This window comes from Thermobia domestica, chromosome 9, assembly GCF_964235325.1.
Source record: "Thermobia domestica chromosome 9, izTheDome1.hap1.1, whole genome shotgun sequence".
Taxonomy (NCBI): Eukaryota; Metazoa; Arthropoda; class Insecta; order Zygentoma; family Lepismatidae; genus Thermobia; species Thermobia domestica.
In genome coordinates this window covers 281,723,922-281,750,238 of record NC_137462.1, presented here as the reverse complement: position 1 = coordinate 281,750,238, position 26,317 = coordinate 281,723,922, and the positions used below count along the sequence as shown (strand labels likewise).

The window sequence follows — 26,317 nt, the reverse complement described above, 5'->3', positions numbered from 1 at the left end:
GGGAAGGAATTTAAAAATGGGAATATTCCCGGGTTTTTTCCCTGGCCTATAAATTCCCGGGAAGGAATTTATTTCCATTTCATTACTTTATCTTCCAAATTATAAGAACCATATGACTAATTATTTTATTTTAATATATTATGATTTACTTCTAGGTTTTAAAGAATTTGGAGGTTAAAAAATTTAAAATTATTTTACGGTACTTTATATAACTAAAAATGTGGTTTTTTAAGTTTCCTTTCCATTTGCACTAAAATGTAGGGTAATTGTTTAGTATTGGAGGCCAAAACTAGCAAAAAGTAGGATGATTTACGGAAGAAATGCGTTGATAGTGATGTTCAAGTAGTCAAGAAAGTATCGAACATATTTTTTTAAGGCATTCGGGGATTTATAAAGAACGGAAAGGTAAGTGGAAGTGATTTATGTGAGAAAAGAAAGTGAATTGTTGGTAACGAAGATAGAAAACAACGTGTCGTGCGGGGTTCTAACCCGCCTTCATTCGCTAACGCTCGCTCTGCAATGCTGTCTGAATTTAATGTTGGTGGACGTAATTTAACGTGTGAAACCATAAAACAACCGCATCGGAATATAATATCGAAAAAATAGGTGCAAAAGCTTGCCTCCAATGCTAAAGAACATCCAAAATTAGCAAAGTACTAATTTACAAATGATGAAAAGGAACAATTTTGTAAAGTAATGTAGAATTATGTAGAAATAGAGATGAAGTACTATTAATAAACCCTGAACCACCATTAGTAATAGACGTCGATCTGTCTCCTCTCTCTGACTCGAATTTCTGAAGAGGTACTCGAACTTCATTTACATGTGAATTAACATATGGAATTTCGAGAAATACGTAGAATGAAAGGTCGTGTATGGCAATGTTACGTGCTAAAATATAAAGATAAGTAAGTATCTTGCAAATTTTGTGAACATAAATATGTATGGGCAAATGTTGATAAATTTGTGAGACATGTATCTTGTAGCATTTACCCAATCTAATTGTCATATAACATTTATAAATTTAATGTGTTTATAATATCAGTAATAGAGTCAAGTTGAACAAATCCACTTACATATAAATTTAAACTGTTACTATATAATTTTTTCACACACATTTAATTCATAGAACACATTGTAAATAAATATACATTTATGCGTACTCTCTAAATATACGAGTAATAAAGTGTTAATAAAGTAACATAGTACCGTTCAGAATATATAGATTTTAAAGAATCCTCTGTGGACAAAAGTAATAATATGCTGTGATATAAAAATTAATTCAACTTTGAAATCATAATATAGTAATAGAATGCAATTTTCTTTCTGATTGAACATAAATTCCCGGATAAATTCCCATTTTGGGAATCTTCCCGGGTATATTCCCAGGGAATATTCCCGAAAAATATCTTCCCGGGAATTTACCCATCACTATTCAAGCTATTGGCTCAATTGAGCCCAGTCGATGGGTAATCCCAACCAAGCCAGCTCAAGCTGTACGCTCAGTTGAACCAAGCCGAGTCGGTTGACATCACTATTCCGGTTGGGCTTCTACTTTGGCTAAAAAATTGGACCATGCAGTTCTCAGCCTTGATGGTAAGAACTACAAAAAATGATAAGAAATCTTTAGTTTTACGTCTCACGCTTATGTCGGATAGGCTAAAGGAGACGGTGATGATAGGAAATGAATGAAATGAAGAAAGTGGGAGGAAACGGGAGAACCCCGAGAAAATCCACGAGCACGGTGTTTGTCCACCACAAAGTACAAACTGCGCGAGCTGGGATCGAACCAGGGACCTCAAGCACCGGAGGTGAACGCTCTACCACTGACCCACCGCGCCAACTGGTAAGAACTACAGTATATACTTATATTGGTGCTCACGGCGTCATTAACTTGTTCCGCCACCAACGAATTTCAAGGTACTTTGTTCTGCATCTTTTGTGCGTGTTTTGTGTCGCTTTATGCACCTATTCCCACATTTTGTGCATCACCGGAAGTGGGTCAAAATGGGCCTACAAATATGGCGGAACAAGTTATTGCTCTTCTGCCACCAATGAATTTCGAGATTGTTTCCTTCACATCGTTTTGTGCCGTTTTGTGCGTCTACTTCCGTTTTGTACGTCGTGGGAAGTGGGTTAAAATGAGTCCCCAAGGTGGGACGAAAACGATCAAGAGTTCCGCCACTATTAAATCTCGAGGTCGTTAATTTCACATCGCGTACCCTTTTGTACGTCTATTTCGACGTTTTGTGCGTCACTGGAAGACGGTCAAAATGGGCCTCGAAGGTGGGACGAAAATGACCCACTGCTCCGCCACTACCGAATTTCGATATCCTTCCTTTCGCATCGACTACTGAATTTTCGTGCTGTTTCGTGCCCCCATTTCCACGTTTCGTGCGTCACCAGAAATGGGTCAAAATGGGCTTCCAAAGTAGGACGAAAATGACACACTGTTCCGCCACTATCGAATTTCGAGGTTGTTAATTTTACATCGCGTACCCTTTTGTGCGCCTATTTCGACGTTTTGTACGTCACTGGAAGATGGTCAAATTGGGCCTCGAAGGTGGGATGAAAATGACCAAGAGTTTTGTCACTACTGAATGTCCTTCCTTTTGCATCGACTAGTGGATTTTCATGCCGTTTCGTGCCCTTATTTCAACGTTTTGTGCGTCACCGTAAGTGGGTCAAAATGGGCTTCCAAGATGGGACGAAAATGACCGAGAGTTCCGCCACTATTAAATCTCGAGGTCGTTAATTTCACATCGCGTACCCTTTTGTACGTCTATTTCGACGTTTTGTGCGTCACTGGAAGACGGTCAAAATGGGCCTCGAAGGTAGGACGAAAATGACCCACTGCTCCGCCACTACCGAATTTCGATATCCTTCGTTTTGCATCGACTAGTGGATTTTCGTGCCGTTTCGTGCCCTTATTTCCACGTTTAGTGCGTCACCGGAAGTGGGTTAAAATGAGTCCCCAAGGTGGGACGAAACGATCAAGAGTTCCGCCACTATTAAATCTCGAGGTCGTTAATTTCACATCACGTACCCTTTTGTACGTCTATTTCGACGTTTTGTGCGTCACTGGAAGACGGTCAAAATGGGCCTCGAAGGTGGGACGAAAATGACCCACTGCTCCGCCACTATACCTACCGAATTTCGTGGTCCTTCCTTTCGCGTCGAGTAGTGAATGTTTCGTGCCGTTTCGTGCTCTTATTTTCACGTTTTGCGCGTCACCAGAAGTGTGTGAAAATGGAGGTCCAAAGTGTGACCAAAATGACCCATTGTTCCGACACTATCGAATTTCTAGGTCGTTTCTTTCGCATCGTTTAGTGATTATTTTTTAAAAAGTTTTCTGTGCCTACTTCCTCGTCTTGTGCGTCACCGGAAGTGAGTTAAACGGGCCTTTAAAGTGGGAGTTAAATGGCTCACTATTCCGCCACTATCGAATTTCGGGGTTGGTTCTTTCGCATCGTTTAGTGTGTATTTTGTACCGTTCTGTTCGCCTACTTCCACGTTTTGAGCATCACCAGAAATGCGTCAAAATGGTCCATCAATGTGTGAGAAAATAGAGCCATTATTCCGCCACTATCGAATTTGGGGGGTCGTTTCTTTCGCATCGTATAGTGCCTGCTTTGTACCGTTTTGTGCTCCTATTTCCACTTTAGTGCTTCTATTTCCACTTTAGTGCGACAACAAAAATGGGTCAAAATGGCCTACAAGTATAGCGGAATAACTTAATGCTGTTCCGTCACCATCAAATGAGGTCGTTTCCTTCACACTTTTTATACATGATTTGTGTCGCTTTGTGCATCAGTGGAAGAGGGTCAAAATGGACCTTGAAAGTGGAATGAATATGTCTTTCTCTGCCATATTTGTAGGTCACCTTTGACCCACTTTCGTTGGCCTACAAAACGTGAAAGTATGCGCAGAAACGGTATAAATATGCACTAAACAATGCGAAAAAAGCGACCTTGAAATTCGATACTGGTGGGAGAGTGGATCAGTTTTCTTCCCACATTGAATGCCCATTTTGACCCACTACCATTGATTCACAAAACGTGGAAATAGGCTTACAAAACGGTAGAAAACACGCACAAGACGATGTGAAGGAAACGACCTCGAAATCGTTCCTGACGGAACAGCATTAACTTGTTCCGCCATATTTGTAGGATAACGTTGACCCATTTCCGGTGACGCAGAAAACGAGGAAATAGGCGCACAAAACGACACAAAAATGGAAATTTAGCTTAATTACATGGAAATTTTAAGTTTGTAAGCTTAATTATATGGAAAATTTTATACATTTTTCCTTTAAGTTGGTCTACTTTACGTTGATTTGGGACTTTTAAATTGTATTCATTTTTCCACTGAAAAATATGTATAATTCAACAAGTTGATTTGATTTTGAGTTGCTTTTGGGGTTTAACGTCCCGGTCAGCAGCGAGGCTATATGAGACATGGACCTACTGATTAACGTGGAATCCGAACCACATGAGCTCCCGCAGGGAATCGAACCCGGGTTTCCCACGCCAAAGGCGCGTACGCTAACCGCTTAGCCACGGAGGAGCTCTATGATTCAACAAGGAAATATTTATTAGTTATAATTATAATAATTATCTATATAATTGAATTCATTGTAATTTGGTCCATAACAAACACTTTACCATTTCATACTAGCTGTTATACCCGTTCTTCGCACGGATCAGATAAAATATCAATGTAAACAAACTGAACAACGGTAGAACAATTAAGAAACATTTCTAAAATTGGATATATTTTGTGTGAATATATATCCAACAACGTACATGTGCTTTCATTGGGAAGGCCGATGGGGCTGAATTTGAACGTAAACACTATCGGGGGTGTCACTATACGTCTGAGCAACCCCGATAAATATGGATTCGACACAAATTCTACTACTTTTACATGTCCCGGTGAACACCCCCTCAGACCCCCTTGGTTCGTATTGTGAAACAATCTCCTCTGCCCCCCCCCCCCAACCCCCAACTAATACCACGAAAACTATGAATGTGACACTAACATCTGCCATTTTCTACTAATTTTTACATATGCCGGTAAAAATCCCTATAATCCTCTGGTTCCAATTTTGAAAAAAACAATGCGTCTGGTCCGCAGCCGATGGGGGCTGTATTTGGAAGTCAACGCCTGTGGAAGTATCACCATTCATCTCAGCGACAGCTAAAACTATGGATTTGACACTAATATCGGTCACTTTCCATTAGTTTTACATGTCTCGCAATTCCCCGCCCCCGGTGACTCCCGGCCCGCATACAATGCTGGCTAAATTTGAAAATCATCGCTAATGAAAGTATCACCATTAATCTCAGCCACCGCGAAAACTACGGAATTGACATCGGTCATTGTGGATTATTTTTACATGTCTCGTGATCCCCTTCATAATGCCCCCGTTTCTTATCTGATGGGGGCTAAATGTGAGAGTAAACGCGGTCTTGAGTTTTACCAATGAGCTCAGCTACCCCGAAAACTATGAATTTGACATTAATATCGGTCATTTTTGATTATTTTTTTACATGTCTCGGAATTCCCCCCTCTGGTGACCCAAGGCCCGCATACAACGGTGGATGAATTTGAAAGTCATCGCTAATGGTAGTGTCGCCATTGATATCAGCAACCGCGAAAACTATGGATTTGACACTACTATCGGTCATTTTGGATTACTTGTACGTTTCGGTATCCCCCCCCCCCCCATTGACCCATGGCCCGTAGCAGAATACGGTGAATTTGGAAGTTAATGCGATCGGAGTTTCACCATTGATCTCAGCGACCGCGAAAACTATGAAATCGACACTGATATCGGTCATTTTCTACTACTTTTACATGTCCCGGTAAACGCCCCCCTGAGACCCCCTGGTTCGAATTTTTTCGAAAAAGCTTTGCCTTGGTGTGAAACCTGGACCAAGGTATCTTTGACTAAAATTTGGTAACTCTCGGTCGACTTGTCTGGTCCCCAGGCCGGTCCCGGTAAACGTCTCCTGGAGACCCCATAGTAAGGAATTTAAAAAAAAAAACTCTTCGTCTTGGTCTGGGGCCTAGACCAAGCTACCCGTGACCAAATTTTGAAAAGTTTCGGTCCACTCGTCTCGTCTACAGGCCGCACAAAGATAGACACACAGACATACGAACAAACTATTTTATTTATATTAGAAAGGTCAGATCCGCTGTTATTGTATTAGTGCGATGCTTGAGCGATTGATCGTAGAAATTCAAACTCCGATGAGTGATAATTTTATAGGCTTGTATTATTACAAGTTTAAACTCTTTAGTCAGTAGAGAAGAGGGCGTGAATCATGGGTCAGAGTTGATGACAATGGGTTTTGGCGGGTCTGTGGGTCACAGTGGGTAAGAGTGATTTATGGTGGGTGGTGGGTCAGAGTGGGTCACGGTGGGTCGTGGGTCACAACGGGTGGTGAGTCAATTGGTCGTGGCTAAAGTTTTCATTGCCCCACGCCCTCTGAACTACAGTGTTGAAAATTAATCAGTGAAAATCAATTGCAATTGATCAATCAATTGAAAGTAATTGCTGTGGAAATCAATTGCAATTGAATCAATTGCCAATTAATTTCAATTGCAATTGAATTACAGAATTCAATTGCAATTACTTTCCACTGCAATTACTTTCAATCAATTGATCAATTGCAATTGATTCTCCTTTTTTAATGGCCAACTGCAATTAACAATTAACCATTACTTATTTCAATTGTTAATTGCAATTAACAATTAAATTTACAGATTAATTGTTAATTGTTAATTCAATTGAAATTTGCCCAACACTGATATGAGGAAACTTATCTCTAAAATACTTCATAGTATGAAATGTGGCGTCCTACTTCTTTGTGTTAGAAATATATTAATATGGATGGAAACTTGAAAACCTTGAATTACTTAACACCAATGAAGAAAAAAGAACCATCTATTGAAAGATGTATGAACGTGAGAAAAAGTGGAAAGGCTTATTACCCGCTTTTTCTCATTGAATATAATCACCGCTCGCAATATTGTGATAGGTATGAACGTATTGTTAAAATTACGGTTAACTATAATAGCAAAATTTTCCAACAATAATAGCAATATTTTATACATAAAAGTAATGAAATTTAGCATCAGACATCAATTTTAAAACGTCTTGGTAGGTGTAGAACCGCATTTCAATCTTTGAACGAAAATTCTCAACTTGTAACTCGAAGTCGACAGATAATCCATTCTTAAAGCTTATTACCAGTTTATAGGAATATGTGTACTAATGTAGTAGCTTAGATAGAATCTCGTTGAAAGCAAGATTTTATGAAAAATAAAACTGATTAATAATTTTTAAATTCAAAATTTCTATTATTCCTAACATAAAACTTACATAAACGATGTTCAAATGAGAGATTAATTATGGTACCCCATTGTTAATCAAAGTTTGCCTGTCCAGATTTATCTTCACTGATGATGAAGCCGTACGATCTGTAAATATTGGGGCGTTTAATTAGGTAAGTTTTTTTAATAATTCAATTGTGTGTCCAATTATCTATTTAAGCTACCACCAATATGATTTTCCTGTCAGAATGATAAGGCATGCGGATTCTTTACTTCCTAAATACTTTCAATCGACATGTTTACGATAGTGTCGCTAGGCCAAAAAGTAAAGGAAAACATACTATAATAAAATATACACGGAGCGTATTGTATGTAAGTTTGGACTTAAGTAGTAGTAGTTTGGACTTTAAAAACAGTGACTACTTGGAGAGGTATGTATGAAAAGGCAATGATTTTATATTAACACTATCTGTTTTCAAAAAATATTGGCGATGAAAGGGACAGAAGAAACAGTTACCTTAGAAGATGAGTATGTTTTGAATCGTATTTAATTCCTTTTGTTAATTAGAACAGTTGTAGGGAATTGGGTGAACAGTCCTTTAGAGCCATCGTTCATCATAGACATCCTGAGCACAGTCGCTAGAACTAACAAAAATATGTAGTATTTTTCATTGATTTAAATTCCTAATTCTCAGTCCTGCAAGACTTAATTTTTTTCTTATAAAAATTGTATTCATCCACGAGTATTCATTTGAAAAAGAGAAAAAATATGTGAATTATGCATTGAAGTCTCATTTAAGATGAATCGAAAAAAAGTTGTCGATATATGTAAATGTTTCCTCGTATTTATAATATTTGTGTATTGTATTTCATAGGTAAACGTAATGAAAGGTGGTTAAGCTGTTTTAACCAAGGTAGCACCATAGTTTATAAAAATAGTTTTCGTTACTGTTGTTGGTTACGATGTGTAAAATCATTGATCAAGAAGAAAGTAAAAAGTATGCTATTGTAGAATTTTGTTTCCATTTATTTTCTCAATCTAGAACTTCGAAGCCTGGAACAACCTTTCGAAAGCATACATTAAACTGGGACAAAAAGCACGAGCGTGGAAAGCATTGCAAGAAGCTGTGAAGTGTGATTATAATCAATGGAAAGTTTGGGACAATCTGATGGTAGTAAGCATTGATTGTGGAGAGTTCGAAGAGGTAAGTTTATTTTGAGATAGAAAAGTCAGATTTTCCAAACCACACGTAATATGAAACTACACTCGGTTGTGGGAAAGAAGTGTACTAAATGAGTAAAGATTGTATTTTTAAAAGAAAGAAATTGACTTGAAATTTACGAACAAATTCTTACGAATACCTAATACCAAATCCTAGAAAGAATAATATGGGAGAGGAGAGGAATTTTCTAAGTGATGAGTTAGTATTTATGCTGGGTAGTAGTATATTTTAATTTTATATTGATATTTCCAGTTTAATGATTAAATCTGTTTGCGGTTTGTAACAGAATCATTCTATTACAATGCAGAAATTAACGTTCCTGTAGCAAAAATTGTTTCATTTTGACTGTTCCAACGCAAAGTAAACATTGACAAAGGTGTTGTATAAACAAGGGAGAAAGAGTAATATGATCACAAAACACACTCGAGAGTTATTCTTAAGCTTTCGATAATCGCTGCCATCGAGTAGAAGCTCTATAAGGTCAGTGGCTGATGACAAACACTTGCCGCATTGTCATAGGGATCTTTCTCCCAAGGGAGAGAAAAGTTTTAAAATTTCCATGTTGCCCACCAACCTATGGTTTAAGTAAGAAAGAAGAAGCTTTTAATATACCGATATTTAGGCTCATAAAAATAAAGCATATTGTAATGTCGCACGTGCTTGTGTGTACAAACACCCAATATGTGCTCTTAATTATCAACAACAATCTCGTGCACTTTACTATGGAGTACTACAGCTACACCACTAGTCACATGACGAGGGAAAACAAACGCCATCACCTTACCTGGAGCGCTTATATAACCGAGGAGATTTTAACAACTACTATCAGTTTGGGCTGGTCATCCTCTTCCCTAGCTTGCTCTGGAGCTCTAGGAGATATCTAACCCAAAGCTTCTATTTGCTTTGGAATTGTAGGGTTTCCTTTTTTCCGCTTAGCTTGTTTTGGAGCTCTGTCGGCATTCCTAACTTCATTCGCTTATATAACCGAGGAGATTTTAACAACTACTATCAGTTTGGGCTGGTCATCCTCTTCCCTAGCTTGCTCTGGAGCTCTAGGAGATATCTAACCCAAAGCTTCTATTTGCTTTGGAATTGTAGGGTTTCCTTTTTTCCGCTTAGCTTGTTTTGGAGCGCTGTCGGCATTCCTAACTTCATTCGCTTATATAACCGAGGAGATTTTAACAACTACTATCAGTTTGGGCTGGTCATCCTCTTCCCTAGCTTGCTCTGGAGCTCTAGGAGATATCTAACCCAAAGCTTCTATTTGCTTTGGAATTGTAGGGTTTCCTTTTTTCCGCTTAGCTTGTTTTGGAGCTCTGTCGGCATTCCTAACTTCATTCGCTTATATAACCGAGGAGATTTTAACAACTACTATCAGTTTGGGCTGGTCATCCTCTTCCCTAGCTTGCTCTGGAGCTCTAGGAGATATCTAACCCAAAACTTCTATTTGCTTTGGAATTGTAGGGTTTCCTTTTTTCCGCTTAGCTTGTTTTGGAGCTCTGTCGGCATTCCTAACTTCATTCGCTTATATAACCGAGGAGATTTTAACAACTACTATCAGTTTGGGCTGATCATCCTCTTCCCTAGCTTGCTCTGGAGCTCTAGGAGATATCTAACCCAAAGCTTCTATTTGCTTTGGAATTGTAGGGTTTCCTTTTTTCCGCTTAGCTTGTTTTGGAGCTCTGTCGGCATTCCTAACTGCATTCGCTTATATAACCGAGGAGATTTTAACAACTACTATCAGTTTGGGCTGGTCATCCTCTTCCCTAGCTTGCTCTGGAGCTCTAGGAGATATCTAACCCAAAGCTTCTATTTGCTTTGGAATTGTAGGGTTTCCTTTTTTCCGCTTAGCTTGTTTTGGAGCTCTGTCGGCATTCCTAACTTCATTCGCTTATATAACCGAGGAGATTTTAACAACTACTATCAGTTTGGGCTGGTCATCCTCTTCCCTAGCTTGCTCTGGAGCTCTAGGAGATATCTAACCCAAAGCTTCTATTTGCTTTGGAATTGTAGGGTTTCCTTTTTTCCGCTTAGCTTGTTTTGGAGCTCTGTCGGCATTCCTAACTTCATTCGCTTATATAACCGAGGAGATTTTAACAACTACTATCAGTTTGGGCTGATCATCCTCTTCCCTAGCTTGCTCTGGAGCTCTAGGAGATATCTAACCCAAAGCTTCTATTTGCTTTGGAATTGTAGGGTTTCCTTTTTTCCGCTTAGCTTGTTTTGGAGCTCTGTCGGCATTCCTAACTTCATTCGCTTATATAACCGAGGAGATTTTAACAACTACTATCAGTTTGGGCTGGTCATCCTCTTCCCTAGCTTGCTCTGGAGCTCTAGGAGATATCTAACCCAAAGCTTCTATTTGCTTTGGAATTGTAGGGTTTCCTTTTTTCCGCTTAGCTTGTTTTGGAGCTCTGTCGGCATTCCTAACTTCATTCGCTTATATAACCGAGGAGATTTTAACAACTACTATCAGTTTGAGCTGGTCATCCTCTTCCCTAGCTTGCTCTGGAGCTCTAGGAGATATCTAACCCAAAGCTTCTATTTGCTTTGGAATTGTAGGGTTTCCTTTTTTCCGCTTAGCTTGTTTTGGAGCTCTGTCGGCATTCCTAACTTCATTCGCTTATATAACCGAGGAGATTTTAACAACTACTATCAGTTTGGGCTGATCATCCTCTTCCCTAGCTTGCTCTGGAGCTCTAGGAGATATCTAACCCAAAGCTTCTATTTGCTTTGGAATTGTAGGGTTTCCTTTTTTCCGCTTAGCTTGTTTTGGAGCTCTGTCGGCATTCCTAACTTCATTCGCTTATATAACCGAGGAGATTTTAACAACTACTATCAGTTTGGGCTGGTCATCCTCTTCCCTAGCTTGCTCTGGAGCTCTAGGAGATATCTAACCCAAAGCTTCTATTTGCTTTGGAATTGTAGGGTTTCCTTTTTTCCGCTTAGCTTGTTTTGGAGCTCTGTCGGCATTCCTAACTTCATTCGCTTATATAACCGAGGAGATTTTAACAACTACTATCAGTTTGGGCTGGTCATCCTCTTCCCTAGCTTGCTCTGGAGCTCTAGGAGATATCTAACCCAAAGCTTCTATTTGCTTTGGAATTGTAGGGTTTCCTTTTTTCCGCTTAGCTTGTTTTGGAGCTCTGTCGGCATTCCTAACTTCATTCGCTTATATAACCGAGGAGATTTTAACAACTACTATCAGTTTGGGCTGGTCATCCTCTTCCCTAGCTTGCTCTGGAGCTCTAGGAGATATCTAACCCAAAGCTTCTATTTGCTTTGGAATTGTAGGGTTTCCTTTTTTCCGCTTAGCTTGTTTTGGAGCTCTGTCGGCATTCCTAACTTCATTCGCTTATATAACCGAGGAGATTTTAACAACTACTATCAGTTTGGGCTGATCATCCTCTTCCCTAGCTTGCTCTGGAGCTCTAGGAGATATCTAACCCAAAGCTTCTATTTGCTTTGGAATTGTAGGGTTTCCTTTTTTCCGCTTAGCTTGTTTTGGAGCTCTGTCGGCATTCCTAACTTCATTCGCTTATATAACCGAGTTTAACAACTACTATCAGTTTGGGCTGGTCATCCTCTTCCCTAGCTTGCTCTGGAGCTCTAGGAAATACCTAACCCAAAGCTTCTATTTGCTTTGGAATTGTAGGGTTTCTCTTTTTCCGCTTAGCTTGCTTTGGAGCTCTGTAACTCTTAACTCCCTCTCTGCTTGCTTTGGAGTATTGGGAATTCCTAATCCACTCCACCTAGCTTGCATCGGAGCTCTGTGGAGATCCTGCTCTAGGCTGTTCGGTCCTTATGTCAGCTTCTTTAACCTTATATTTAAAAAAAATACATTATTGTGGTATTTCTGTAAAATACTATTTATAGAATATTTTTGTAATAAAAACTGGTAGTGGGAAACGATTTTGGACTGTAATTGCTCTACCTATGCTCTACCTTCTCCTGCACAAGGAAAAATTTACAATACTGAACGTCAGTGACATTTTAATTTCGTTACTTGTAATTATTAGTTGACTACAAATGTGGAAGTAGGACGATAAATAATAAATGAAACCCTGAACTTGTATACCTACCATTGTTACTACTGACAGCCTGTCCTTTAAACATAGAGGTTAAAATCACGAACTTCCTCACAACTAATGAATAGTAACAAAACAGATATGTATTGTACTTAGAGTGCAGAACACACTATGAGAGTTAAAGGAAGCAAACACTCATAACTCCGTTGCAAAAGAAAATCACGATCTTCATAAGTCAGTATTATAAAAATTATGACCGGATTTCTCTCTTATTAGTTGGGTGTCCCTTGTCCTTGTTTAAGAAGCAAACCTTTGTTCTTGTTACGTAATGCAGGTGGTGTACAGGCGCCTTTGAAACATGCATAAATAGGCATATTTTTACAGGCGCCTGAAAATGGAACACTTTTAAACGCATGAGACAGGTATCGATTTTTTTCACGATCATTGCATGTTCATTTCACGGAAACAGGTAGGTTTCATCAGGGCCGCCCACTGGGGGGATGTATTCCGCAAACTGCGCCATTGAGAAAAATTTTGGGGGGGATTTTACTCTACTTTCGAACTAGCAATTTTACTGTCGGAATAGCATTAAAATACGATTTTGAGAAGCTAATTTTCAAAAATTTTCCGGTTTGAACTCCCGTACCCCCTGCTTCGATACTCGATGAATGAAGTACCGCACAAGTAGCCGTATGAAAGGAAAGGTTGGTTCGTTTTAAGAGAGAAGGGCCGCCCACAGGAGGGATGAATGGCGCAAGTTGTGCCATCGAGAAAAAAATTGGGAGGAATAAAAAAATTGGGGAAGAATTTTACTCTAATGTCGAATAAGTAATTTTGCTGTCGTCAGAATAACATTGGAACACGATGCGATTTTCTTTTTAAATCTCGAGAATGAATCCCCCTACCTTCTGCTTAGAAACTCTATGAATGAAGTACCGCGCAAGTTGCTATATGAAAGGATGGCGCCAAGTTCTGGTGAACAACAGTTACAAACACTCAAGGAATCACTTTCAAATTTAGATTTGAAACTTGGCTGTTGTCTGTATGGTTACCACTAGCTCACAATTATGTCAAACTAGTTTATAATTTTCAACAGACAACATAGGCAAGTTTCAAATCTAAATTTGAAAGTGATTCCTTGAGTGTTTATAACTGTTGTCCACCAGAACTTGGCGCCTATTTTTGTGATTTCAATTCTTTTTAAGGTCACTCGTACTTGGCTCTTTTACAGGAATGTTTTTTGTTGGATATCACTTCTTTTTGTAGGCTAATTTCGAGGATAACATTTTCTTTTGGTATCAAACTCAATAACTTGTAACTTGCGTCTTACTTTTCATGTACAAGGGAATTATATCAATATTTTGTAAAGAAAAAACTAATACTACTAATTGTAAAAAAAGAATATTGTGCCATACACAGTGTGTAGAAGTTTTTGTATCCTTCAATATCCTTATAGAACATATTTAGTATTGTACACTACCAAGACTACTAATAAAAGTAATGTCATTTTTATAATTACTACTGCCCCTACTACTACTACAAGCATTCTATAATACTACTACAGGAAATAAAAACAACAACAAAAATAGCAATTACTAGTACTATAAAAACTACTGCTACACTGGGCAATTGTTTTTAGAGGACTTGAGTTTTGAGGAGGGAAGAGATTATTAGTTTTGGGGGGAGTGCGCCATCAGCTTTGGGGGGGATGGGCACCCCTGGGTTTCATGTTGATAGGGTTGCAACTTTGCAACGTAAAAAATGCGTGTAAACAACATGTAGAGAGTGGAAAGACATATACTTAACCGACATATTCCATGTAGTTGACATATACGTTACCTCATGAGAATCTAACGACATCTGCTTTTCATTTGATAAAAATGTAATTGATATGTTAAATATATGTGAAATACAGCTGTTAGCGAATTAGTGGGCGTGTTAGCAGAATATACATGTAAAGTACATCGCATTAAGTGTACATAAAATTTGCGTGTCACAGGTGTTGGACTCGCATAAGATATGTACACTGCATGTAGGTGAATTCACACTTTGCATTATACAGGCAATGTGTCCAATTCTATTTCAATACTATACAGATGGTGATCAGAAAAATGGAAACACCTGTAGTTGGCAACACATCAGATGTATAGGTTGGCATTGGTGTCGTGGCGCCTGCAGCGCCGGACCTCTGGTGGTTGTGTGTTAGGTCGGTCTCCATACTACGTCAGGCGCAGTGGAACAGCAGTGTCCACTGGCTGCAGCAGACGGAGGTAGTGTAAAATGAGAGACCTCTCAGATTTTCAAAGAGGGCAAATTGTTGGTGCGCAGTTATGTGTAGTGAGTGTGACGACAGTGGCTACTGTGTTAGGTGTGTCGCGTGGGACAGTGTCGAAGGTGATGACGGCTTACACAACACACGGGAAAACGACATCGGGGAAGCGGAACAGTGGGCGGAAGAAAATCATGAGTGACAGGTCACGCCGGGTATTAAAGCGCATTGTCACGCAGAACCGTCATGCCGCTGCGGAGCAAGTGACGGAGGAACTCAATCAGCACCTCCCCACCCTGCTTCGACAATCACAGACCGCCGCGAATTACATGACATGAACTTACGGGGTCGTGTTGCACGGGCCAAACCGCTCATCAGGGACCATAACGCTTTCGCACGCCGCAGATGGTGCCGCGACCATGCAACTTGGACCGTTTAGAACTGGAAACATGTGATATGGTCGGATGAGTCATCCTTCAACCTATTCCCAACCACGGGCCGTGTTTATGTGTGGAGAACGCCCAAAGAAGCTTATGATCTGCAATGTCTCCGCCCAACTGTGAAACGTGGCAGCGGCTCGGTGATGCTGTGGGCCGCCATATCATGGTTTTCATTGGGTTCTGTGGTCACACTTAGCGGACGAATCACTGCCAACGATTATGTCGCAATTTTAGGAGACCACTTGCATCCTATGGTCCGGATGCTGTTCCCGGACAATGACGCCATCTTCCAGGATGATAATGCAGCCATTCACACAGCTGGCGTTGTTGCAGCGTGGTTTGAGGAACATCGGGATGAAGTTCAACACCTCCCCTGGCCCGCCCAATCCGCAGATCTCAACATAATTGAACATCTGTGGTCCGTCTTGGAAACACGACACCGGCGACGATTTCCACCTCCATCCTCTCTTACAGAACGGCCTGCACGAGGAATGGTGTAAAATTCCACTTGCTACCATTCACGACCTCTATGCCTCCATCCCACGTCGCATCAAGGCTGTTCTGAAGGCGAAAGGTGGCCCGACACCATATTAATCTGGTAAGTTGCAATTTCGTTCAGGTGTTTCCATTTTTTTGATCACCATCTGTACATGTGTCAGGATCTTGCATATGTGCATGACAAACTGGAGACTTGGTGCCTGAATATTACATGTTTCCTACACTTGTTACATTAATGATTCTCTCCAATCAATTTTGTTCATTGCATGCACCTGTTTAACCCATTTATTGGCAATCATGATCATTGCATTTTCCATTTACCTGCACATTGTCTGTATATTGCATATATGATGGGTTCACACTTCGCATGTACACGGAGATAATACAAGCAATGTATTTAGTTGTAGTCCCATGTTTTATACATGCGTCAGGACCTTGCATAGCAAATGTCTAATTGGAGACTGTGCCTGAATATTTCATGTCTCCTATGCCTATAACGTGAATTTTTAGCTCCAATCTACCTTGTTCACCACACGTATCTATTTAATCCATTTATCGGCAATCATGATCATTGCATGTTCCCGTTCACCTGTACATTGCATGCACACTGCACGTAGAGGATTTACACACTTCGCATGCACACGAAAATGATAAATGTAAAATAACATATTCTACATTATGTGTTTTCCATGCTATACGCTAATACATGGTATTTACATGTAATGCGAATGTCACACATGTATATTACATGTTGATAAACAGGCACCTTCCTTATACTTTTCATTCTTACTGTATTGTGAATGTTATCAACAATTCATTCAAGGTACTTTACATACACATATTCCCTCCATTTACTCGCATGTGAGTGACTACGTGTACATTGCATGTTTTCATTTTAATGTATAGGCTCTGTACAACGCGTGTTTCCGTGCAAAATTTCCAACAGAAGTTTAATACTTTTTCGACATGCATATCACCTGAAGACAATATGCCAGTAATATTTTCTTTACATGTGTTTTCACCGAAACAGGGGCCTGTATAATGCCTGTCAAAATCTGACAGGCTTTTACAGGCAGTTCCATGTGCAAAACATTGCATGTTTCCTCACAAATTTTCATAATAAAAATAAAAATATCTGTACAGGTTTCAATGTTCTTGCTATTTTGAGCGGGACATTGATTTGCTTTTCAAGAATAGTGGTCCTAGTAAAACAAGAGGGAGTCGTTTATAGATTTCAAAGTACCAATCTACAAAGGTAAGAGAACTCACCGACTGTAACTAGAAATTGTTTTTCCTTTTAAGCTGAGAGATCAGTGATAGATTTTTAAAATACATTTCAGTGCTTGGTTAATGTTATTATTTAATTGTCCATATCATGGAAACATCTTCTCTCTTTTGTTCACAGGTTATTCGATCGTACCATTGCATTCTTAACTTGAAAGACAGTCACGTAGATGTTGATGTGTTGAGAATCCTAGTCAATGCAATTGTCAACGATGTTAAAGATAGTAATGGTAACCCAGCTGGTAGGCTAAAGAAACGGGCTCTTGAATTGTTTGGACGATTAACAAGTCAGGTATATTATTTTTAAACATTTTCATTAAACCTTTTTTCTTCTAGTAAACCTTCGTAATCTGATAATGATTCTAACTTTATGGAACTTGGCCGTGTGATTAAAGCTACCAATTATTACTTAGTAGTTACTAATGGTCACAAACTGTAATACAAATAACATCTGACTGTGGACAAAACGTATTTCGTTCCAATATGAGGAACAATATTGAAGGAAAGTTTTACGTCCCACGGTTATGCCGGCTAGGCTAAAGGAGAAAGTGATGATGAAAAATGAATTAGATAGTGGAGTGAAGAAAATGGGAGGAAACTAGATAACCTACGCACATGGTGTTTATCGATAACAAAGCTCACTTGGCGCGAGCTGGGATCCAACCAAGGACTCCATGCACCAGAAGTGAACGCTCTACCACTGGGTCACCGCGGCCCCGCACAACGTCGAAGGGTAGAACATAGTTATGCAATGAAACTATCATATGAGTGAAAAAAAAAGAAAAGAAAGAAGTTAGCTCAACGGTTTTAAAAAAGAATATATCAAAAAAGATTTTTTGACATTATTTTGTAGTGATAAAATATATGTGTACTTAAGTAAGATAACAAAAGAATTTTGGAATAAACAGTCACACTTATTGTGGACTAATGAGGTTCTCCGGCAGTCACGTAGCGTAAGAAGTAATTAAGTGAACAAACAAGGCTGTTACGGAGAACCTCAGGGTTTGGCTGACGAAATTAATAGCATATAAAAAGGTAAGGGAGAGGTCCAAAGATCATCTCGGAACAACCAACGGATCTCAAAACAACCAACGGATCTCTCAGCAACCAACCAAGATCTGCAATAACATGGGTGGTACACCAGCATACTTAATGTAAGTTGTATTTTTCATTTTCATAACTTGCTGTCATTCATATAAGGCTCTAAGCTGGACGAATGGTCTCCTGTGAGAGAACATAATCTAAATTTGTAATTGTAACCTCTAATTCATGTAAAATAAAGTCTTGCTTGTTGAAAAAGGAAATTATTAATTAGTTAATTGTCATATGACAGGCAAGAGATCACTATTATTTTAACATGGCTCCCAGACGAAAGAATACAGCTGGGGCCCTATATTAAATGACAGCAGTTTTCTTTATACCAGACATATTTTTTTTTCTTTTCTTCCTTTTGGACGTTTTTTTCATTAGTGGTATAGTTTTTTCAGTGCATTTGCTATAATTTGTTTTCTTTTTTTTTTGTTTTTTGGTTCCCCAATATATTTTGAGTGTATTCTAGTTCCCTATAATGCCAATTACACGTAGTCTTGCGCAAACAATGGACATGAACGGTCACGTAGTAGCTCCGCAGTCTTTGACGACTCTTCCTGCTACCTCCATTAACCTGCATGCTAACAGCACTACACCCCCTTCTATAACCCCAGAACCTGTAGTTAATACTCCCTCCCACTCCGTTTCCCAAACTTCAGCCTCTGTTACACTAGGCTCCGCATCCGTTTCGGTTAACCCCAACTCTCTCACAATCTTTGCGGGCACACCTTTTGAGAGAGCAGACTTGTTTTTAACCAATTTTGAACGCACAGCAAAAATATCTGGTTGGTCAGAAGATAGGATGAAAAATATTTTTTCGTTGTGTCTAGCAGATGTACCCTTGTACTGGTACCAAACCACTGCCGGGTTAGACGCTTTGTCCTGGACAGAACTTAAAGATAAATTTTTGAAACAATTTGGTCCTAACAATTTACCTATATCAGCCACAGAAACATATAGGTCTAGGGTTCAGGAACCCTCGGAATCTCTCTTGCATTATTTATACGCCAAAAAATATTTGTCTACCCAACTAGAAAACCCGCCTAGCTTTAATGAATTTTTATTAGATGCTATTACAGGAATGCTGCCACATCATATAGTTGAATTTTCACAAAAAACAATTCACAACTTTGAAGAGTTAATTACTCTAGCCTCTACTAGGGAACGAGCCGATCGATTAGCGCAAAGACGGTTAGCAAGCCTGCCTGCTGTTTCCAATATACCCCAGCCTCCCCACAGTATTTCCCAGGTGGCGAATGATTCACTTCAAAATATCATTACTCGCCTAGATGCCCTCCAACTCCAAGTAAATACACATATGAATGCCCAGCCAGTACAGCACACTGTGGCATTTACGGAGGATGCACACGCTAGTTCATTTAACCGCTCCTCATATCCAAATTATAGCTGTTGTTCGGACAATTTTCGCAGGTCAAAACGGGCGTCCTTTCATCAATCCCCCAGCAGAAATAGCGACAACCAGCAGTCTAAAAATACGGCCACAGATCATCATTGTTGTTCCAATAAGCACAAGCAGTGCGCCTGTGATCAAAAGTCAGATGACGCAATTAAGAAGTCTGAGGACAAAATTTGTGCCTGTCAGAGCAACCCACAAAATTCTAAATCGCAGCCCACGAACCAATCAAAACAGCAAAAACACTTTAAGAAAAAACAACGGCCTTTCTCTAGAAATTCCAATAACCAATCAAGGGGTTTTTCCGCATCAACCAATTTTGCATCGATGTACCCTCCACTCTACCCACATCCTTTCCCTGGGTACTACCCCTCACCCTATTTTTATCCCAATTACTCCCCCCCATCTGAAGTCCCTAGTCAACATTATGCAACCACTCCTCTGCCTTCCTTACCTTCCACAGACACTAGTTCAAAAAACGGGGAAAGGTAAGGGGGGACATAGACCCTCCACCCCCTGTCAATCTAGATACTCATATTGTATCACATGATAGAACTAATACCACTTCACAAAACACATTGCAACAGCTAGAGTTAGAAATGTACCCAAAACAACATTTACACAAAAAATGCAGATTACAAGTACCTCTAATCTTTCAGCGTAAGTTAACATACATACAAGGGAAAATCTCAGGGAAAACACACTCTCTAATATTAGATACAGGCGCAGAATTAAATTTACTCCCCAGCCATTTAGTACCCCCTCAGGTAAAGCCTTTCCCACTAACGACAGTACTGAACGGCATATCTGGGTTACCTCTAACCCTCACCCATGCGGTGACATCAACGGTAAATATACAGGGTTATAACTTTTCAATACTTTTCCGCATAACGCCTTTACGTTCCTTTCCCATCATTTTGGGTAATCAATTCTTGAAAGAACATCTGGCACATTTAGATTATAACACTAGAACTTTAACATTAGAACATTTTGGTAAGAAACCCCCCACCCCTCCTCCCGACAGTAACGCACAGGTACATCTACTAACAAATGTTACAAGTAAGTTCTCCCGAAAACAAACATTTGTTTTCCACACTGCCAAGACGCAAACAATCCCGGCGCAAGGAGTAGGTATGCTCAAACTGCAAATACCGTTACATTCAGACATTAAGCATTTTTATATTCATTCGCCAATTCATGAAAATTTTAAGGGATGCTACACGGTACACACAGCAATATCAACTGATAACCTTACTATCCCTGTTGTGAATTTATCTAATTATGACCAAACTTTCACACAGGGCATGCCCATTGCATTGGGTACAGTCCTTCCACAGGACATACAGGATTCGAATGTGTTTTCAGTAACTCAGCTGTATGAACCAACCGAGAAACATGCAGAAGAGAACCGAATAGAACGCATGGCCAAAATAAAAGACTATATTGATTTCACGAAATTCAATATAAATCCAGATCTTTCCCCTACCCAAAAACAACAAATGTTGGATGTTTTGAAAAAGAGAGTAACAACATTTAAATGGTTTCCAAAAGATTTCACAAAGATTAAGACTTTCAGTGTCTCGTTAGACTTAATTGACCGACAACCGTTTGTCAATCGTCAATACACCATTCCACATAGGCTGCGGCCTAAACTGAAAGAAAAGATTTTGCAATTTTTAGAACAAGGCATCATACAACCCTCCTCGTCCCAGTATAGGAATAACATCTTAGCTATAGTGAAACCGAACTCAAAAGGAGACCTTCGTGTTGTACTTGATTTACGCACGTTATCTGGTAAATGTCACACTATAGCTGATGCTATTCAACCAATACAGGAAGTATTGGATTCGATGGCAGAAGCCAAGTGGATAATACACCTTGATTTATCTCAGTCGTTTTTCCAGTGTCCCCTTGCAGAAGAAGACCGCCCTAGTACTGCTTTTTCAGTTCGTGACTTAGATTTACCACATTCACAGTACGAACTATGCGTACAGCCACAAGGCCACAAAAACTCTACTATCAATTTACAACGTATTTTACGTACTATTTACCGTGACATTCCCGCCAAAAACTTTTCTTTGTATGTGGATGACTTTTACATTTATTCCTCTTCATACTCACATTTGCTAAAAATTTTTGACAAAGTCTTAGAGCTAGCAGAGAAACACTCATTGCTGTTTAATATAGATAAATCAGAATTCGGAGTAACATCGGTAAAATGTCTTGGACACATTGTTTCTCACGGTTCGTTGAAACCTGATCCGGCCAAAATAGACGCTATCACTACACTACCCAAGCCAACGACAATCAAAAAATTACGCGGATGGCTTGCTAGTGTTAATTTTTACAGGAACCACATCCCTTTCATCTCGCAAAAACTTGAGCCCCTATACAAGGCCCTCCGGGGGAACCCACGAAAGCTACAATGGACCCCTGAGATGGATAAGGCATTTGAAAGCATGAGGCAACTTTTAGTTAACCCACCTGTACTACAGCTTTACAGCGTAGAAAACACAGAACACATGGTAATGTGCGATTCGTCAATAGATGGCGTTGGTGCCTGTTTGTTTCAGAGAAAGATAGGAGAAAAAGCCTATCACGCGGTATGTTATATCTCGGCAAGACACCCACAACGCATAAGGCCACTTCCTATACATAATTTGGAATTATTTGCCATATTCTTTGCACTAACCAAATTTAAGAAATATTTACTAGACCACCATTTCACTTTAGTAACAGACAATAAATCGTTACTGGCACTAAAATCCACCACACAATTGACGCCAAAAATTTTACGGTGGTTGGAACAGATTAACCAGTATGATTTTACATTGCTCCACGTGCGCTCTGCCCAGAATCCGGTCAGTGACCTATTAAGTAGGAATCCATTACCTTTCGATGAAACAGATTTACAGCTATTAGACGCGGACGTGCATCCCTATCATCTGTTAGCCTTAGACACAAAAACAGACATAGCTCAACTTCAACGTAATGACCCATATTTTTCAAAAATTATTACCGCACTCATTACTGAAGACAGGACAAACAAACATTATGAGACTTGGAATAAACAATACTTTTTTCAGAAAAACCTATTGTATCGCAAAATGTATTCTCCGACCCAGCCGCGCACTTTACTTTGTGTACCCAAAATTTTGCGTGATACTATTTTTGATGAATTTCACAACAACGCGTTGATTCATCCTGGGTATCTGAAGCTATATTATCTCATTCGCAACAAATATTACATACCTAACTTAAAAAACTGGCTTCACAATAAATTACAGTCCTGTTTGGATTGTGGATACTTCAAACGCAACTACCAGAAAGTTGTTGATCACGTGCAAAGATTGCCCCCCACTAATCTCTTTTCCACATGGCAAATATATATTTGTGGTAAATTATTGCCATCAGAAGGAGATGAATTTACCCATTTCTATGTGGCTACTGACCTACATTCATCATACACAGTAACCAAACCAATAAAGACGCCTACCTCAGATGCTTTTATTGAATTCATTACGCATGAACTAATTATTCCTTTCGGTGTCATGGAGATTATTTATACCGATCAACAATCTACCCATACCAGTACAAAAACCAAAGCTTTTCTAGACTCTATGGGGATTAAAATTAAGTACGCACTACCAGGCGCCCATAAAACAATTGGCCAAGTCGAGTCTCGCATAGCGAACTTACAAACAATTCTTAAATTCTTAACAAGAGATAACCAGCGACAGTGGCCAAACTTCTTAAAAAGGGCCACAGCGACCATAAATCACAGCCCACTGACGGCCTATGGAGTATCACCTTTTTACATCTTATTTGGACGTGAACCACGCTTTCCTTTGCAAAATATTCTTCCTACCATTGAACCACCCACGGAAGTAACGGATAGATTAGCCATGCTGAATGAGTTTCGTGATCTATTGGAATATAGAAAGGAACAATCCTTTCAACGTTTGAAAGAAAAAATTGAGACAAATCAGGTTCCCACGGAGTTTCTTCCTGGACAACAAGTCTTGGTCAAAAGATTAGCAACACGTAGAGAGGAATGTGGTCCCCTCCGGTCACTTTACAATGGGCCATATAGATTATTAAACAAGCTTGACTCAAACACGTATCAACTTGACATGGACGGTAAAATAGTAAATATAACGAAAAATAGATTAAAGTTATTCATTCCGGATACAGCGAGCAATCCTACATTTATTACCAAATATAAACAATTCCTAAATACGATTCCGTGATGACATAAACTACCAAGATGGAAATTGAGTAATATAGGCACTTCATTTAAGTTACCGCCTTCGTCTCTCACTTAAATAATTGAAACATCATTATACGCCAAATTCATTATTTCCGTGAATATACTAGTTCCTACCCTGCGCAAATAAGATGGATATATGAATGAAAATTTACAACAATAAATTTTTTTTGTACTTACCTACCAGGTTATCCAAACGAAAAAAAAACTTGAACATCACTACTTTCACAACAGTACGGTAAAAAAAAAATATAATCCCACTTCCCGATACCCACACTCACTACACAGATAACTTCACATCGCAGTACAACATTTCAGCCACATCGCATAACATACAACGATCACTCACTTACAACATCGATCACTGTAACAACCCTTCCCTACCCAAACTCATACTAATTGTACAAATCTGTTAATAGCATAAACAAATTCCTTTGGATCTGAAACAGCCAATCACAGCGCGAGAAAAGTTTCAGTTTTGGAAATCAGCACCCTCAAGGTCAATTAGCAACGGCACACGTGTTCAATTACTCACACAGACATACTCCTTTAATGAGGAGAAAGTTTGCATTTTACCTCAAAAATACCCAAACAGGAAATAAAAGATTTATTTTTGGTTCAATATACCGTTAGCTTTCAATGTCTGCTCTTTTCACAAACGCGAGTACCAATCGAATTTAACACACTTCTTTTAGTTAATAATGCCTTATTTTGTAAATAAATGCTCACTACGGATTTTTTTTTCTTTTTACAGATTTATAGTAATTTCTGGCCTTATATCCCCATCCCAAACACAATCCCTCAAACCAGAAGGGGTAGAAATTACAATTGGGGGGGAATTTCGTGCAATTCCACAGGCCATTATGTATAGTACAATGGTACCTTTAATATATTCCTTCCAAATTCCTATCCTGGAGAGTAACTCTATAACGTTAGAGTGTACACCAGCAAATGAGTCCCGATATTGTTTGCCATTGCTTACCCTTATCCAATCTGCAAATAACTTTTCTCAGGACCTTATGCAGGCAACATATAACTCTAAATTCGGTTTTTTGCCTAAGAATATAAAAAATAAGCGTGCACTGCTACCTTTCCTAGGATCCTTTCTCAACTGGGCGACCGGAGTTGCAACGGAAGATAAGATAACACATTTTCAATCACATGAAAATGAATTAAAACAACATATTCAAATACTGGAACAAAAAGAATTAACGGTTCATTCGGAATTACACAATATGTCGGTACTCGTTTCCCGACTAGCCAAAGAAACAAAAGACAGTTTTGCGGATGTTCAAACTGCTTTCAAGAGGATTATTCAAGATGAGCGACAGATACAAGAAACATTGCTTACAGATAAACGGCAATTAACATCCTTTATACAACTTAACTTCAATCTTCATTCTCTATTGTTGAACAAAATACACCAACTTTTAGAAATGTCAATTTTTAACGACGTCTATTTAGCATGTAACGAAAACAGAATACCTAGCACCCTGGTTACTCATAGTATGTTAGAAAAGGACCTAACACGCTTAAACTTACAATTATTCAAAAAAGGCATGCAAATTCACCCCTTACTTTCAGCGCATACGGCTTATAAGATGCCCATTGTTAACTGTAAGGTTACTCCTTCTACTGTATACATGAAGGTTACAATACCGATTATTCCGGTCAATACCAAATATTCGTTACATAACTTACTCAAATATCCAATTCGTCTCAACGATGAAACATGCAGTTTACAGACCGACATTCAATACGTACTTTTTAATAATACACAGACTATTCTACTCCCCAATGATGCAATCCAACACTGCACAATCTCAGAAAAACAATTTCTGTGTAAAATACCAGCAATTAATCACAATGCCTCCCCCTTTTCCCTCTGTTTACAGCATTTACGTTTCCCGAAAGTCACAGGCCTGTATAAAACGGTATGCCCTTTTTCTTGCACCACAAATCACTCGTTAACCATTACACCACTAAGCAATACGGAATTTGTTCTCACTAATGCTCCCCTTTCTTTATTTACCCTATCCCCAGAGGGACATAAGACGGAACTCCATGTTCCACACACGCGCACCATTAAAGTGACTTTACCATGTGAACACAGGTTAGTCACGGAAGAACAAACACTTATTTTTCAGCCGGACTTATGCCACAATGATCAAATTTTACCACGTCATTTAGTATTAACACATGCTTTACATATAAATGATTCTCTTTTTCAATTGCCTCACGATCGATTATTTGCTTTTAAATCCAATTTCTCCAATATCCCCTTGAATTACAGTTCTAGAATATCCGAAATTACACCCATTAATATTAACGACACAACCTTACCTTGGAGCAGTTGGATACCGCTTGAATACTCAATACCTATTAGTACTTCAATGACGTCATTACAATTTCTCATAACGATGACCAACTCCGTATTTCTTGTTATCCTCTACAGACGTTTTAA

General features: G+C 39.2%; 2 protein-coding genes across 5 annotated transcripts in view; one reads left to right on the top strand and one right to left on the bottom strand.

The window, feature by feature from the left end:
* The window catches only part of LOC145660721 (histone deacetylase 8-like), a 270,630-nt gene extending 246,051 nt beyond the window's left edge, over nucleotides 1–24,579 (bottom strand). The window contains exon 1 of one of the 2 annotated variants that reach the window (XM_081726098.1): nucleotides 24,034–24,579. The gene's annotated coding sequence lies outside the window, so the exon portion shown is untranslated. The remainder of the gene's footprint in view (nucleotides 1–24,033) is intronic. The other variant, XM_081726092.1, reaches the window with a different exon arrangement.
* LOC145660718 (tetratricopeptide repeat protein 27) overlaps nucleotides 1–26,317 on the top strand; it is a 126,029-nt gene that overhangs the window by 70,525 nt on the left and 29,187 nt on the right. For all 3 annotated transcript variants that reach the window (XR_014126868.1, XM_081726084.1, XM_081726085.1), the window contains exons 13-14: nucleotides 8,385–8,546; nucleotides 17,205–17,375. Coding sequence is in view for 2 of the 3 variants with exons in the window: in XM_081726084.1 (XP_081582210.1) it covers nucleotides 8,385–8,546; nucleotides 17,205–17,375 (333 nt within the window). In the remaining variant the exon portion in view is untranslated. The remainder of the gene's footprint in view (nucleotides 1–8,384; nucleotides 8,547–17,204; nucleotides 17,376–26,317) is intronic.